Source organism: Octopus bimaculoides, chromosome 3 (genome assembly GCF_046866305.1).
Source record: "Octopus bimaculoides isolate indiv1 chromosome 3, ASM4686630v1, whole genome shotgun sequence".
Lineage (NCBI taxonomy): Eukaryota > Metazoa > Mollusca > Cephalopoda > Octopoda > Octopodidae > Octopus > Octopus bimaculoides.
Genome location: NC_142930.1, coordinates 18,057,404 through 18,076,306, shown reverse-complemented (window position 1 = coordinate 18,076,306; position 18,903 = coordinate 18,057,404). Strand labels below are relative to the sequence as shown.

General features: G+C 38.4%; 1 protein-coding gene across 5 annotated transcripts in view; it reads right to left on the bottom strand.

The window, feature by feature from the left end:
* Positions 1 to 18,903, bottom strand: part of LOC106873711 (dual specificity mitogen-activated protein kinase kinase 4) — a 94,947-nt gene that overhangs the window by 17,939 nt on the left and 58,105 nt on the right. For all 5 annotated transcript variants that reach the window (XM_014921185.3, XM_089348640.1, XM_089348644.1 and 2 more), the window contains one exon: positions 10,843 to 10,939. In XM_014921185.3, coding sequence (XP_014776671.1) covers positions 10,843 to 10,939 — 97 coding nt within the window. The remainder of the gene's footprint in view (positions 1 to 10,842; positions 10,940 to 18,903) is intronic.

Sequence of the window (18,903 nt, the reverse complement as noted above, 5' to 3'; positions counted from 1 at the left end):
GGTTCTTTATATTGCTCTAAGTTTTTCATATGGAATTTTCATGCTGACAAAAACTGCTTCAGCAACTTTCAATGTTTGCATGAATTAAGCACATTTTGAAATTTATTTTTAACATACTGGGAGTCCTTTCTAAAGACTTGAGCACCCAACTATAAAAAAAGACAAAATGTTTGTAGGTAAGTGAAATCACTCACACTCACCTCCATAAACCACTTAACCAACTACAATAACAATTATATAGTTAATTATATACGATAATTTAGTAAATTTACTTTGCTAATGCATATCTACAACTCTAATTATCAGCCAAGATTCTAATTACAAATTACAATATGAGCTAAAAAAAAAAGCAAACAAAACAGAAACACACAAAAAAAAAAGTCAGAACTTAAAATATATATACATGCCAGCAGTATAATAAGCATGTAAGTCAAATTATAGTGTGTATGAGAATTGAAGGTTATAGGCTATACAAATTGTCAAGTAGGTGAGAGAAATTTACTGCAGGAGCAGAGCACTAGATTGACACTTTAACAGATTACCATGCACCACACCAAAGATCTGTTACATTTTCTTAAAATGAATTAAAAAAAAAAAGAAAAGAAAGAAATGGTAGATATACTTGTCTTTTCCAGAGCTATAAAAAAGCACTTGTGCATGGTATGAACCAGAAGCTGGTAGTACTATAACTTTACATAATTATTTCACCTTTATAGCATTCTGATACAACAAAACATTGTGGAAATTCTGAAGGTACAAAGCATGTTCAGCAACTTCAGAGATACTAACTAGAAACCCCATAAGAGAATATATCATCAGACCAATAATGTTAGCAAACAGAAGTGTATTTTTCACTGATATAACTAGCACACTCAGGTGGCTTTAAACAAAGGTAACTCCTTATTAAACTTTTTGTTACTGAAATACTGTGAAAACCAGGCTGGCTAGTTTGAATTAGCATGGAGATCTGCAACATATGGTGATAAATTAAAACTTAGTAAAAGTTTCAGACATTTTAACAATATTTTTTTTCAAATTCAATACCATATTTTCCCGTATACAAGTTGATGTATATAATGCAAACATTCAAACATTGTCACTATCTTTTCAAATCCTGCTGCATTTCACATTGAAATTTTAGTCCTCTAAAATCATCTTGGTGTATAAGTTGATTTACCTTTTAGAGCTGTAAAAGTTTGGTCTAAAAAAATCAACTTGCATGCTGCAAAATACAGTATGGCAGTTTTATATTTTATTGGAGACCCACTTCTATATATTTACAGTTTCAGTCCTATTTTACCTTCTTGGCACTATATATGGCATAACTTTTATTAATCGACAAGCCATGCATTGCAGTCTTTAGGTGTCTCTCTTTTTTTTTTTATTCTGAATTCAAATCTGAGGTTAAATTTGCCTTTTAATCTTCCTGGTGTTGATTAAGTACCAGCCAAGCACTGAGGCTGATTTAATTAAATGTATGCTAACAACTGAATTGTGATCTTATGCCTATGTTGGAAATTAATATAAATTTAGACATTTATTTAAATATTATGGTACCAGGTATTTTGATAGTAGGATGTCTGACCAGCTTCTACATTAACCTCTGCATTGATCATACCATTCATGAGGGTCTGCAAAGGCTATGGACACTAACCTTTTCCTTCAGACCTTCTAAGTTTATTGAGATAACAAAGGAGCCTCTACATAGTTACTTGACTTGCCAAAAACAACAGTTCAAATCACATTCTTCAATCTTAAAAAAAAAAAAGAAGACACTGGCTAATGTAGTTCTTAAAATAGGAAGAGAAGGTCACAGCTGAAAATCAGTGCTGATCAGGAACTGAACAACAACAAACTAATAAAGGTGTCTCTATACAGTCACTTGATCTGGTAAAAATAACAAGCAAATTTCACTCAAATCACAAACAACATCTTACAAAAATGAAGGACACACTGAATTATGTTATCCTAAATACACTATATCTACCTGAAAAATAAGTGGGGCTGCTTAATCAGAGCTGACAAAGGCTAAACAACAAAAACTGTGATGTATGATTGGAGTCTGTTTCGATGTAGAATAATGAGATTTAGTTAAAAGAGTTTAATTTCATAGTTGGAAGCAAATTTTGAACCAATTTCCAACAATGTGGTTAGTATGCTAAAATCTGAAATTCAAAGTAACCGATAACTGGTGGTAGTGTGCGTTCACTAATGTAGCTAGGAGGGGGTGGTGGTGGTGGCACTTTCCATCCTGTTGTAGGCAACAGCTGTAGGCAATATATGTTTTTTTTGTAGGTTCCGGAAAACGGAAGAGCTGCCCCAGGTGGCACACACACTAGCTACGCTAGCGTGCGCATTGCCAAAACTCTATAAAACTTTAGAGGAAAAAAAAAAATTTGAAGTTGATTTGTCATGTTTAATTGTTTTGGACCTTAAACAGACAACCACATCAGTAGTTAACTGATCTCTATAGGCTGTGATTAGTGTTAAGAATGACATACAGCTATAACTCCCTCACCCTGTACCAGCTCCAGTTATACACTGATGTGTAAAAAGGAATAATGAACAATATATGACATTGTGACCACACCTTCTGTCAATGTGGTGACATATGTTCAATATCTGATAGGTCAGCTTAACACATGCAAGTATGAAATAACAAAACTTTTAAAGAACATCAAGAAAAAGTTGCAAAAAGAATAACAATGATCATTGACAATATGATGACAATGACAACAATGCGAGAACTATGATAATATAGTAACTACAGGAGCTATACAATAACTATAATCATGATAAGACTATGATATAACTACAACAACATGATAAATATGATGATATGATATGCAATGACAATACAGTAAATATAATGATGATGAATGTATTTTTTGGTGTTGTTAATTAACTTGTTAAAAAACAACAAAAAAAAACATTTACTGATAGTGGGACTCTATACATAAAGTAGAGTGAAGTTTTATCAATAAATAGCTGAATTACCCAGTGTTGCCCAGGTTACTGCTGTTCTTATTCAGATTAGTAAACAATAAATATGAAGATTTATTTTTTTTTTTTCTCATAATTATTTCAAAATATCTATATTTTATTAAAAAAAATATCCAAATTGTAATGATAATAGAATTTAAAACTGAAAATCTGTCAATCTTGATGCACCTCAGGGTAAACTACATTCATTGTGTAATTTTTTGTTGGTGTCCAAATGAATAAATTGTTGCTGCTTCCAACTTGCAAGCAACCAACATAGAGTTGGCCGTGGGAGAAACATGTAGAGGAGAGATGAAGTCCTACAACCTGGAGGGATTGACTCTGAGATTTGTTAACTGAAATACCAAAACTTAGTTTGACTGGAAACTGAAGCCTCTTAAATTCAAATGGAACATCTGTAAGTACGAGAGGAAATTTTGGAATAAAGACATTTTCTCCTTTGTGACTACCTGTTATGATTGTTGCTTGTAGGACATGGGGCTTTATGGAAGTAACAATTAAGCAAGTTGCATTACGCTGTGAGGTGGGTCAAGATTCCCAAGCAACATAATGGGAGTATCCAACTTTAGTGTCAAGTGGCATCCTAGTGGGTTTAAATGTGTTCAGAAATTCAACAGGGTATTGAATAGCCTGATCTTGATCCACTGTAGTGTGAATTGATGGAAAAGTCATTTCTGATGTATCTGTTAACTTTTGAAGAAGTTCATGATTAAGTTTATCAACCATTTCATAAGTTGGAGCCAGTATAGCTCTTTCACAATCAGTTTACATTAGTGTAATTGACAATCACACTTTCACTCACTCACTCACACATACACTGACACATATATACACTCACATGTATAAAGACAGAGACACATAGACATACATTTACATAACAAACGTGCAAACACACACACACTCACTCACAGACACATACTCATATACAAAATGTCATCACAGTAGTAGTATGAAATGTCCTTTACTATCTTGTACCTAACAAATGCATACATACACACACGTTCAGATACAAAATGTGACATTGTCGTTGTCATCACGGTATAAAATGTCCTTTACTATCTCATATGTATCAAACACACAACTGCACACACTCATAGACACATACACACTCAGATACAAAATATATCATGGTGGTGGGGGTATAAAATGTCCTTTACTATGTCGTATGTAATGAACATGCAAACACACACACACTCATATACAAAATGTAATGTTGTGGCGGTGGTATAAAATGTACCTAACTACAGTTGCCTATAGAAAGATTATTTTCAGAAAAATGTTATATTGTTTTAATCCAAATGAAAATAAAAATTACATGCTGATACTCGTGGGGGTCTAATACTATTACCTTGTAAAATTTGATTTGATTTGGTCAAGCCATTTGAGAATGCATAGTGAACAGACAGAGAGAGACAAAGAATTTTATATATAAAGAGATATTGATTTGACTAGGAACTCAGGTTTTGCTCTTAATGGCTTATTTAACCAGCAAATGATGATAATACATTAACAATGGTGATATGATAACTATAATGATGATATGATAACTATAATGATGATATGATGTGATATGAAGATGCAATTAACAATGCTGATGAATACGATGAAACTAGAATAAATATGACAATACAAGAGTAGTAAAGATGATACCAATGTAATAACAATGAAGTGGTTGAAAATTATGATGATTTGTTAATTATGTATAAAGTATGAGACAAGTGTAGTTACAGATCTTAGTTTGGGATACCCTTTGTACTTTTATCCCTTAATTTATTAAGCTTCAACTTATATATTTTTTCATTACTAGCTTTTCTTTGTAGATTCTTATCCACATGAGTTTATAGATGATCCAGGTGTCACTACTCCACCTTTATTATGCACACTCATTTTAGTAAATACAATCAAACCAACATGAAAGATTAAGTAAATCTTCATGAAATTTGAAAACATAATCATGATTTAAAGAAATAAATGTAAAGTCAAATAATCTTCCTCAAATCTCTATACTGAATTAATCCAAACCAGGCTATTGTAGTTATCCCTACCCCCCAGACAAGAAAAGCCTATAAAAAGCCAAGGATGCTTTCTCTTCTATACAGAATAACTTTTTTTCTTTTTTTTACTATTTTACATATTTTTTGAGAGTTGGTGTAAATGTCACCCCACTCAACACATCAATAAATTTTGACATTGTATTGTTGGAACAATTGATTTTTTTTTCTTTACAGTTGGTTATTCCTTTATATTATTCATCAGTGACGGGAAGTTTCTTACTTGTTTGTCAACTAGGCAGACTTAGCAGAAACAATGTGACTTGTTCAGGGCAGTCAGTAGTAGCAGCAGTGCTTCTACATCAGAAAGTATTTTACACTAAGTCAGGCTATTTTACCTCAATACCAAGCGGATTTAAGGTTAGAATATTACATGTAGCAGTTGACTGAACATTGTTGTAAATAGTTTCATAGAATAAAGAAGTGCAGGCATGGTTGAGTAGTTGTGAAGTTCACTTCATAATCACATGGTTTCAGGTTTGGTCCTACTGTGCTGCACTTTGGGCAAGGATCATCTACTATAGCTTTGACTAATGTTTTGTAAATGGAATCAATAGATGGAAACTAAGAGGAGGCCATTGTAATTGTGTGTGTACTCATTAACATAATTTCAACAAAATATGGTGTCTTCGTTAGCTTTCTCAAGTAAGGAAAAATCTTGTAGTTTCAGCAACTTTATTGTTTTTGATGTGTGAAGATCAAGGGAATGAAAATACTTTTACTTGGAAAACAAATAAGTGTTTGCAATAGAAAGAATATCCAACCACAGAAAATCTGCCTGATGGAAAAACCACATGCTAGAAAGATGATGATGATGATGATGAAAGACGGATAAAATATTGAGTGATGTAAACTGCTGATGTCATCATCATCATCATCATCATCGTTTAACGTCCGCTTTCCATGCTAGCATGGGTTGGACGATTTGACTGAGGACTGGTGAAACCGGATGGCAACACCAGGCTCCAGTCTGATTTGGCAGAGTTTCTACAGCTGGATGCCCTTCCTAACGCCAACCACTCAGAGAGTGTAGTGGGTGCTTTTACGTGTCACCCGCACGAAAACGGCCACGCTCGAAATGGTGTCTTTTATGTGCCACCCGCACAAGCCAGTCCAGGGGCACTGGCAACGATCTCGCTCGAAAATCCTACAGGAGCCAGTCAGGCGGTACTGGCAACGGCCACGCTCAAAATGGTGCATCTCATGTGCCACCCGCACAAGAACCAGTCCAGGGGCACTGGCAACGATCTTACTTGGCTTGCCGGGTCTTCTCACGCACAGCCCATTTCCAAAGGTCTCGGTCCGTAGTCATCGCCTCGGTGAGGCCCAATGTACGAAGGTCTTGCCTCACCACCTCAGCCCAGGTCTTCCTGGGCCTACCTCTTCCACGGGTTCCCTCAACTGTTAGGGTGTGGCACTTTTTCACGCAGCTATCCTCCTCCATTCTCACCACATGTCCATACCAGCGCAATCGTCTCTCTTGCACGCCACAACTGATGCTTCTAATGTTCAGCTTTTCTCTCAAGATACTTACACTCTGACGGGTATTCACATTGACATTACACATCCAACGGAGCATACTGGCTTCATTCCTTGCGAGCTTACGTATGTCCTCAGCAGTTACAGCCCATGTTTCACTGCCATGTAGCATGGTTGTTCGTACGCATGCGTCATACAGTCTGCCTTTTACTCTGAGTGAGAGTCCCTTTGTCGCCAGCAGGGGTAAGAGCTCTCTAAACTTTGCCCAGGCTATTCTTATTCTAGCAGCTACACTTTCAGCGCACCCACCCCCACTACTAACTTGGTCGCCCAGATAGCGGAAGCTATCGACTACCTCTAGTTTTTCACCCTGGAATGAGATAGAAGTTGTTTCCTGTTTGTTTGCAGTCTTTATTGCACCTGAACATCTGCCACAAACAAAAACTAACTTGCTAGTTAACCTGCCTTTGATGTTGCTGCACCTCTTATGTGTCCATAGCTTGCACCGGGTACATCTTATAGAGTTACTACCTACTCCTTTTCTACATACTGAGCAGGGCCATCTACCTGAAGGGGTTTGTGTTTTATCTACCTTCCTACTTATTAGGATTTTGGTTTTAGCTAGGTTGACTCTAAGGCCCTTCAATTCTAGACCTTGCTTCCACACCTGAAACTTCTCCTCTAGTTCTGATAGTGACTCCGCAATTAGGGCAAGGTCATCAGCATAGAGGAGCTCCCAGGGGCAACCTGTCTTGAACTCCTCTGTGATTGCCTGGAGGACTATGGTAAATAATAGGGGGCTGAGGACGGAACCTTGGTGGACCCCTACCTCTACCCGGAATTCATTGCTGTACTCATTTCCAACCCTCACCTTACTGGCAGCATCTCTGTACATGGCTCGCACAGCTCTTACTAGCCATTCTTCTATCCCAAGTTTCCTCATTGACCACCAGATAAGGGATCGGGGGACCCTGTCAAAGGCTTTCTCCATGTCAACGAAAGCCAGGTACAGAGGTTTATCCTTAGCTAGGTATTTCTCTTGCAACTGTCTCACTAGAAATAAGGCATCAGTAGTGCTTTTACCTGGCACGAACCCAAACTGCATCTCATCTAAATTGATTCGCTCCCTAATTAGTTGGGCTATGACCCTCTCTGTAACTTTCATAACCTGATCTAACAGCTTGATGCCTCTGTAATTATTTGTATCTAAAGCGTCCCCTTTACCTTTGTAGCAGTTGACTATGATGCTGCTACACCAGTCATAGGGTATGACTCCTTCGTGTATCACCTGGTTCGTAATACGGGTGACTAGGCTATAGCCAACACTGCCAGATATTTTGAGCATCTCTGCAGTGATTCCTGATGGGCCGGGGGCTTTCCTGGTCTTCATACTCTTAATTGCTTTATCTACCCTGGTACTATCAACTCGGATAGCTGGTCCCTCTATTGGGTCGACATAAGGCAGGCTCTCTTTCTCCCATTCATTCTCTTTATTAAGCAATCTATCGTAGTGGCATCTCCAGACCTCTTTCTTTGCATCCTCATTTAATGCAAGCGTACCATCATCCATGCGAACACATTTCTCTCCTACAACATCACTATTCTCTCTCCTACACTGTCTTGTAACACGAAATACCTCGAGTCTTTGGTCCTCACGGCGCAGAACATTGGCAAATCTTTCCTTATCTGCTTCCCCTCTGGCTAAATAAACCTGTCGCCTAGCCTCCCTTCTGGCACGGTGGTAGCAGGGAATTGTACCAATGTGCCAGAAGGTACAATTCCCTGCTACCACCGTTCTTCCAGTCCTTCCAAGCTTGTTTCTTTTGTCTAATAGCCCTGTCTACCTCCTTGTTCCACCACCACGTTACTCTGGGTTGGGAGGGGACCTTACACCACCCACAAATCTGGTCGGTGGCTTTCAACAGGTTGTCCCGCAGAAATCTCCAATTGTCTTCCACGTTGTAGGATGCTATATCCCCTTCTATTTCGTTAAATGCTTCAAGTAACTTGTCTCTAAGTCTCTGTCCGTTTGCAGGGTCTTTAAGCTTCCACACCCTTCTTCTCCAAGCCTGTCTAATTCTGGGCACCCATTTTGCCTTGATCCCAAAGTCGCTAACTACTAATCTATGTTGTGGGGTACATTCTTCGCCAGGGTAGGTTTTGGCATTTATAAGCCGCCCTCTTTCCCTATTTCTGGCGAGGATGTAGTCGATTTGGCTAGAGTGTCTGCCGGAGCGGTAGGTGACTAGGTGACTGGCAGGTTTCCTGAAGTTGGTATTGCAGACCATAAGATTGGTTGCATCACAGAACTCCAGCAGTCTGGTTCCCTCCTCGTTGCGGGAACCGAAGCCATAGCCTCCATGTATGCCATGGAAGCCCCCAGCACGACGTCCGACATGACCGTTGAAGTCTCCAGCCACAAAGAGAAGGTCCCTGTCACTCGTCGACGAGGTAGTTTGCAAGAGGGTGTCATAGAATTGGTCTTTCAGACCATCTGGTAGCCCAGGTTGAGGTGCATAGGCTGAGATGACAGTAGCTAATCTATGATGAAACACTAGTCTGATCTTAAGTACTCTGTCACTTACTCTAACGACCTCGATTACCTTATCCACCCATTTCTCCGCTAGAAGTATTCCTTCGCCCCCGACCCCGTCAGTGTTCCCTGCCCAGAAAATCTTGTACCTGTGTTCTTTGCCTGTGAGGAACCTTGCAGAACCTCCTCTCCATCTTACTTCCTGGATGCAGCACATATCTACGCATCTCCGTTCAAGCATCTCAACAATTTCACCAGATCTACCTTTCAGCGTGCCGACGTTGAGAGTGCCAATCCTAACAGTATGGGTGTTGGGGGTGTGGGCCTGTAGCCTGGGAAGGGGAAAAGGAGAAAAAAAAGGGGAAAAGCAATGTCGTGTACCTGTAATTTCTTAGTGCTAGGTAGATAATTGTAGCATAGTGTAAAGAAGTCATGAAAGAGTTTGGAATAGTGAAATTTTTATATTTCAAGAGGATGTATCTTCATATCTTACTCAAGCCACAATTTTCCCATCAAATTCTAATATTTACAAATAAAATGTATTTCTTTATCTTCTTTTCACAAGACCTGTTCCTTTTTCTCTGGCAATGCTTGCAAGGAGGAACATTTCCAAGAGCATCTGTTACAGCAGCTGAGATCATACCTAACTGACACAAGACTTCAATACATTTTCTAGCACTGCACTAAAATGTTGTACACTTTAAATAATATTTCTACAGAACTGTAGGTTTTAATTTGTCATAATTTATGGACAACAAACTACTATTAGAACAGTTGTGGTAGTAACTACTATATTGACATTAGTGAGATGTCAGTAGTCTTTGTCCCATAAAGGTTGACACATTGATGACAAACACTACAGAAAGATTAGATAAATGTCTTAACAACAGTACAGCTATCGTGTAGCTCAATGATGAAATAGCTCTACAGTTAACCCTACTATAGTATTAGGATCAACTCTCAGTTGTCTTACTATGCTTGTCATTAGGCTATTGGAAGTAAAGCCACTGCTATAAATGAAGCTATTGTATGAACCAATGAGAAGAGGTTGTAAGTGGTTGCTTGATCTGTTTGAAATAGCAGCCAAGTCTCCATTAAATAATTCCTTATAGATGATGACACTATAAAAGCATTACTTGAATATTATAGTATTGGTGCATTGTTTGTGTTGCTTTGCAGTAGGTCACAAAAGATCATGGGAATACTGTTATGACTGATTACAGCAATGTTAGATTTAAAATTAAAATAAAACTAGACAGAAAAATACTTATTGATAGCACTACCATCCTATTTTGAATTCCACAAAAAGTAAATACATAAATAACAATAAGAAAAGAATAACTAGAATAACTATTGGTAGGTTTATTCATAGTAAAATACAAATAAAAAAATATCAACACAGATATAGCACATGTGAAATAAACCATGAAATTTATCGAAAGTTAACCAATGAACAATTTTAAATATAACATTAACGATCTTCATCAGTTGTAACATTATTCTCATGCCACTACTACAATTTCATTTAGATTATTTAGATAATAGAATCAAGATATCTTGAAATGCCAATGGACTTAGGAACATTATTGTTCAAAACTAAACAAAGAATCCATGAGGAAATATGAAAATTTGTTAATATAAATAAAGGAAATAAACATGAAAAATGGTTGTGTCTTCAATACAACATGCCTAAAAGAGAAACTGCTTCTTATTGCCATTGATACAACAGTAACTGAAAAGGTACAAGACTGTAAAAGAAAAAAAGGGCCAACTCACATTTGCGTCCGGTGCCCCAGATCACCCAGTGTTGACTTTCGGCCATTGTTAATATGGCTGAAGTCAAGCCGTAGTTTCTGGCGTTTTTCTCCCGGAGCTGAAAAAGACAAAAATATTGGTAAATCTCTATAAAGAAAATAAAAATATTTCTCATTTGTCAGTAAATTCCTCTGTCTGTTATATTAAATTATCTAATGATTGAATTGACAATCTATTTAATTACCCATTCATAAGTTCACATAAGTATCTGTCAATTTATCTATTACTGATAAAACTCAATGTGTGTTGGTACTGAAACCCCCCAATATATCTTGATTGGCATTAGGAAGGGCATCCAACTGTAGAGACCATGCCTAAAATGATACTGGAGTTGACTAAAGAAAAAAATGTACAACCCATCAGTCTCATGATGCTCAAATGAAAATTTTTATGAGGTATTTCAAAGGATGATGAAGGGATTTCAACTCAGCTCCACAAATTAATCAACAGATAAGCAATCACTTTCTTCTACTGTATCTTCTCATGGCACCTTTTTGTGTCCACATAGACTGGGACACTGAGAGTTAGCTAAAGGGTCTTTGCTAGAGAGATCGTGTAAACTAGATAAGATACAGTTTCCTGAATATTCAACTGGTAGGGCTGCTGAAATGTCTATCTCATGGTCTACATCTAACAGATACTCAGCTATAGTCAAGGCTGACAGAAGCATTCAACTACAGCTCTGCCTCCATTAACATAGACACACACACATATACAAATAAATACATGTTTCCAGAAAGGAGACACAAACATTGACACACAAATGGAGTCGTGTATAGACAGTCACACATGACTTCATACATACTTGCATGTATATGCAAAACCTACTTTTTGTTTTCTAGAACGATCAATATTACACAGTTCAATGTATAGCAATGATGGCTGAACTAAACTCTCTCATCTAGGTTTAACTGATCTGAGCAGATCTGATGTACTTCCTTGTTCCTGAGGCAGCCCAGAACTGGTTCTTACATGAAACAAAGCAGTGAGCAAGCACAAACAGAAAACCAACAAGCAATCAATCAAATGAATCACTAATCAATACAAGCAACAAACTTATCAAGAATAGAGAGTTGCTGTCTTGTGGACTAAACTGTATCACAGTTATTATTTAGTCTTATCCATCTCTCATATTCAATTCCTTCGTTTGGTCTTTCATCAGAGTCTCAACAAACTAAGATAATGAGTTACACTGGAGATGATTTAATTTACAGTGTATATTTTCTTCTGATAATATTGGTCTTGTGACTAGTCATAGGGAAATACGAGTTCTGAAGTGGCAGAAATGTAGAGCACTGGAGTAATGCAGTGAGTCATTTAGTTTATAATCATGTTCCAATCCTACTACAGCTGACTTGGCTTTTCATTTCCCTAAGGTTTAATAAAATAAGCATTAGTCATGTATTGGAGTCAATCAAATAGATTACACACTTTTCACATAATGTGTGGCCATGTGTAGTAGTAGTAGTAGTAGTAGTAGTGAGATTGAAAAGTACCAAATGAAATATATTATAGTATTTAGTTTGTCCCTCCTAGTCCATAGTTTAAACATTACTGAGGTTGACTTTTTTGCTTGCTTCATTCAAGGGACAAAAATAAGTACCAGTAATATCTAGGGGTAAATTTGATCGAACATATTCCTAATAATGTGTGATTTTGTATAAGTTTGAGAAATAAACAATTTTAATTTTATGGGTTGTTTTTCTAGTTTAGAGTCAGACAAACCCTGATTTACCAGACTTATGTTCAAAGACATTTTGACTAAGAGTTCATGATCTAATATGTATCTATTTAAAGCATACTGGAATGGTTTGACAGAAATTTGGTTCTGTTCCTAGCAGGGCAGAGAAGTTGAAACAAAAAACTTCAACTCCGACTCCTCTACTATTGGCACCTCTGACTCCTCTACTATTGGCACCTCTGACTCCAACTCCTCTTTATGTAATTGACTGTGGGTGGTCTACATATCTCATATAGCATATGCATGTACTCTGAGTAGGCCTATATGTTATAACTGGTTTACATTAAAGAATAAAGATATTGTGAGTTGGAGTCGGTATAGTCTTACCAACTCTGATGCCATCTACCCCTTAATTGTTTCTGACTCCGACTACACAGCCCTGGTTCCTACAGGCTTTCCTCACATTATTCTAATTGATAGAGGCTGTTAGAAATAGTAGACTACCAAACTAAATATACTAATCATTCTATCTGCTTCCGAGTTTAAATACTGATGGAGTTGAATATGCCTTATTCAGCAGTTTGATATAAAACAAGAACCATAATACCATAAGGGAGATTTAATCAATTATATATCACCCCTACAAATACTGGCAATGCGCCTAACAAAGAAATCAATATAAGCAATTATATATTTACATGACTAACTACTTTGACAAAAGCAGCTGTAACTTAAATATGTCTATCATAACTGATACAAAGTAAGATCAATACAAGGGCAAGTTGAGACTAAGGGAAGGCAGGACTGAGAGAAGGTAAGACCTAGATAACGTGAGACCGACACAAAGTGAGACTAAGAGCAGGTGATACAGACACAAAGTGAGACCCAGAGAAGGTGAGACTGACACAAAGTGAGACCCAGAGAAGGTGAGACTGACACAAAGTGAGACCCAGAGAAGGTAAGGCAGACACAAAGTGAGACCCAGAGAAGGTGATACAGACACAAAGTGAGACCCAGAGAAGGTGAGACTGACACAAAGTGAGACCCAGAGAAGGTAAGGCAGACACAAAGTGAGACCCAGAGAAGGTAAGGCAGACACAAAGTGAGACCCAAAGAAGGTAAGGCAGACACAAAGTGAGACCCAAAGAAGGTAAGGCAGACACAAAGTGAGACCCAGAGAAGGTAAGGCAGACACAAAGTGAGACCCAGAGAAGGTGAGACTGACACAAAGTGATACCCAGAGAAGGTGAGACTGACACAAAGTGAGACCCAGAGAAGGTGATACTGACACAAAGTGAGACCAAGAGAAGGTGAGACTGACACAAAGTGAGACCCAGAGAAGGTGAGGCAGACACAAAGTGAGACCCAGAGAAGGTGAGACTGACACAAAGTGAGACCCAGAGAAGGTAAGGCAGACAAAATGAGACCCAGAGAAGGTAAGGCAGACACAAAGTGAGACCCAGAGAAGGTGATACAGACACAAAGTGAGACCCAGAGAAGGTGAGACTGACACAAAGTGAGACCCAGAGAAGGTGAGGCAGACACAAAGTGAGACCCAGAGAAGGTAAGGCAGACACAAAGTGAGACCCAGAGAAGGTAAGGCAGACACAAAGTGAGACCCAGAGAAGGTAAGGCAGACACAAAGTGAGACCCAATGAAGGTAAGGCAGACACAAAGTGAGACCCAGAGAAGGTAAGGCAGACACAAAGTGAGACCCAGAGAGGGTAAAGCAGACACAAAGTGAGACCCAGAGAAGGTAAGGCAGACACAAAGTGAGACCCAAAGAAGGTAAGGCAGACACAAAGTGAGACCCAAAGAAGGTAAGGCAGACACAAAGTGAGACCCAAAGAAGGTAAGGCAGACACAAAGTGAGACCCAGAGAAGGTAAGGCAGACACAAAGTGAGACCCAGAGAAGGTGAGACTGACACAAAGTGAGACCCAGAGAAGGTGAGACTGACACAAAGTGAGACCCAGAGAAGGTGATACAGACACAAAGTGAGACCCAGAGAAGGTGAGACTGACACAAAGTGAGACCCAGAGAAGGTAAGGCAGACACAAAGTGAGACCCAGAGAAGGTAAGGCAGACACAAAGTGAGACCCAAAGAAGGTAAGGCAGACACAAAGTGAGACCCAGAGAAGGTAAGGCAGACACAAAGTGAGACCCAGAGAAGGTGATACAGACACAAAGTGAGACCCAGAGAAGGTGAGACTGACACAAAGTGAGACCCAGAGAAGGTAAGGCAGACACAAAGTGAGACCCAAAGAAGGTAAAGCAGACACAAAGTGAGACCCAAAGAAGGTAAGGCAGACACAAAGTGAGACCCAGAGAAGGTAAGGCAGACACAAAGTGAGACCCAGAGAAGGTGATACAGACACAAAGTGAGACCCAGAGAAGGTGAGACTGACACAAAGTGAGACCCAGAGAAGGTAAGGCAGACACAAAGTGAGACCCAAAGAAGGTAAGGCAGACACAAAGTGAGACCCAAAGAAGGTAAGGCAGACACAAAGTGAGACCCAGAGAAGGTAAGGCAGACACAAAGTGAGACCCAAAGAAGGTAAGGCAGACACAAAGTGAGACCCAAAGAAGGTAAGGCAGACACAAAGTGAGACCCAGAGAAGGTAAGGCAGACACAAAGTGAGACCCAAAGAAGGTAAGGCAGACACAAAGTGAGACCCAAAGAAGGTAAGGCAGACACAAAGTGAGACCCAGAGAAGGTAAGGCAGACACAAAGTGAGACCCAAAGAAGGTAAGGCAGACACAAAGTGAGACCCAAAGAAGGTAAGGCAGACACAAAGTGAGACCCAGAGAAGGTAAGGCAGACACAAAGTGAGACCCAGAGAAGGTAAGGCAGACACAAAGTGAGACCCAGAGAAGATTAAACTGAGACCAAGATAAAATGAAAGTAAGACTGAGATATTGAAGACTAAGAGGAAACAAGACTGAAATAGAGACCAGAAGTAGGCGAGGTTGATAGATGGTACATTTGAAGAAATATAAGTGTAAGAAAGAGAAAATGCAATGTAATCATGCATGAAAAAAGGAAGGTAATGTTTACTCCAAATGTTGCATAAAATAAATAGGTATTACACTTCCCAACTCCTATTCTCATCTATAGAAATAGTAAAATAGTAGTGTATGTGAAATTGTATCAATGAAAAATCTAAAATAGGTCACTGTCACTATGTTAGGAACTTGACACTTCTAGTACTCAGAATAATAATAATTTATTTGCTACAAATCCAAAAATTATTCAAATACATTGGTAAAGACAAATGTTTGGGTTATGCTAATGTATATGAATATAAAAAACACATTGGACAAGACACAGATCAACTTTTTGCAAGAAAGTTGTTAAGCTAGATTATGGATAAACCCAGTACATTACTGTCTCTGAAAAAAGGAAAGCCAAAGCTAATCTTAATAATAAAATACTCAAAAGACAAATTGGAAAAGAACAGCAAAAACAAGCTGAGCAGTAGAAAGGCTACTAGCAAGCAGCTTAATAACACAAACGATTGATATACAAAATATACATATCATAAATAAGTGGTTATTGATTTCCTTTTTTAGGCAGGTATTATGTGGAGGAAAGAGGTAATGAGATAATGAGAGGGATGAGGAAGAGAGCAAGATAAAGTCTGTTAGTTTATTGCACTTGATAACACCATCAATAAGTATAAATGAGTACAAATAGCATCAGCTAATAATGAGAAAAAAACTGGAGAATTGGTGGAGGGTGATTTTGTTAAGCTACAGGTCAGTCCTGACAGAACAGATCGATGATGAATGGCCTTCCAACTATGAACATCCCATCCTTTTCCTATATGCAGGAATCTCAGGACCCAGGTATCTTGGGCAAGTGTCTTCTATACTATAGCCCAACCGAAGCCTAGTGGATCTGGTAGATGAAAACTGAAAAAAGCTTGTCACGTGTATGTGTGTGTGTGTGTGTGTGTTTGTCTTCTACTTGGCAACCAGTGTAGGTTTGTTTATGTCTATGTAATGTTTCAGTATGGCTGCAGTCCAATGAACTGAAACAAGTAGAAAAGAAAAAAAAAAAAAAAAAGATAATGTCAAGCAACAACATAGAAGCTCACTTTAGAATTACTCAAATGAAGAATGGATTAAAATCTGATTTGATAAATGTAACGGTTAACATGGAAACAAAATTAGTTGAAGAATTCAATAGAAGTCAGCTTTTCGAGAACAGACTCATTCTAATGTCATCATCATCATCATCATCATCATCGTTTAATGTCCGCTTTCCATGCTAGCATGGGTTGGACGATTTGACTGAGGACTGGTGAAACCATGGCTACACCAGGCTCCAATCTGATTTGGCAGAGTTTCTACAGCTGGATGCCCTTCGTAATGCCAACCACTCAGAGAGTGAAGTGGGTGCTTGGAAGTGTATATTAGTGTCAACAGGTCACGTAAATCTATCTGTGTGTTTATTATAGAAATGGGTGTGTATGAGTGATTGCGATTAGTTATGCTGCATGTGAAGATGTATGCACATGTAAAGATGTGTGCAAGTGAATGTAAATGGTTAAGTTGTGTGTAAATTTGTGCCTGTCAGAATGAGTGACTGCAAATGAATGATAGCTAGCTAGAACTAATTTCAAATCCTTTCCTCCCAATTAGTGGCTTAGGTACCAAATAGAAAGCAATCATTGTGTAACAGGAAAAAGAAAGAGAGAATGAAAAAAAAAAGCAAGTAAAATAAGCAAACACAAGAATTCACCCCAGACTGAGTGAGAGAAGAGATTCCCTATGTGGTCACATGACCAGCTAGAAATAACAGCTAAACTTCCCTTGAATATATCCTACTGTCTTGAAGTAACAAGGTATACATTGGATAATGTAGTCCGAGATATACAATGTTTAACATTGTATATCTTGGAGGACTTGGTGATCATTGCTGGAATATCTTTGATCGCAGATCTGCTCAGTAGGTTGGCCTGGGTCTAAACAACAACTCCCGACTGAATACTGAAATAGATCCATTATACTAACTACAGAGTCAGAGGTTAACTGCATACTAGACACTATCAATGTCAGAGTACATAGCTGTGCTTGCTTGCAGTTTGTCTGAGAATGGCTGATGAAAAACAGGCCTCCTACTAAACCTCTTTTGTGGTTAGGTGAAAAGTAGAAAAGATAATTGTTCTGATAAAACAATCCATCATACCAATAACATCATTAAATTATGGGTGTAAAAATGAAGAATATATCATCATTACTGTTTTACACCCACTTTTCCATAGGTTGGAAAGGTTTTCTGAAGCAGTCTTTTATGGCTGGATATTTAGTCCACTGCAGGAGAAAGGCTCCAGCCTGTTCTCTCCACCAACCATGGTCTGATGTGGAGGCTGTGAATTTGAGCTTGAGATCATACTGGTTTGACAAGCCTACTCTGCCACACTGGCTTGACATGGCTCAGCAGAGGGGTGCAGTTTTTTATACTCTTACCCAAAAGAATATATCATCATTACTGTTTTACACCCACTTTTCCATAGGTTGGAAAGGTTTTCTGAAGCAGTCTTTCATGGCTGGATGTCTTTCAGGTTGTCAACCCTTTAGTATTCTGATTACTTTCTCAGGTCTAATGCTTATTTAATTCATGTTGATTTAAATAACTCATGCGGAATCTTGTAGCTTTGAAAGTTTGATGATGTTATTGTTTATTTTTAGCATGGTGTTGTAGGATAAGTGTAAGAGGCTGGATCCAGTCAGTTTGAATATAAAACAGGTAGAATATTTTGGGCTGGATATGGCTGGTTTAAATACTAAAGGGTTAGACCACAACTTTGGATTGGATTGAATTGCCTATGTTTAGTCCACTGCAGGAGAAAGGCCCCAGCCTGTTCTCTCCACCAACCATGGTCTGATGTGGAGGCTGTGAATTTGAGCTTGAGATCACACTGGTTTGACAAGCCTACTCTGCCACACTGGCTTGACATGGCTCAGCAGAGGGGTGCAGTTTTTTATACTCTTACCCAAAAGTAACCTCTTATGACAAAGTCACTGTATGTGCTTGTCAGGATACAGTGTAACTATTTTGAAATCAAGACATACAATAACGATGGGAGAGTACATAAAATATTATACACAAATGCCATAAACATGGCCACAGCCTTTGGATTGGAACACAAAGAAATACTGGAAATTCATGGACTCTTCATTTATTTTCCCTTCTATTTCTTTCTCACTTCTTTCACTCTGATTCTCTTCTCACACTCCCTCTTCCATCCACACAATTGTGTAGAAAGAAAGGAACAATACAAGAAATAAGACAATCTGTCATCCTACTGGTAATAAGACAAAATCTTTAGTGCC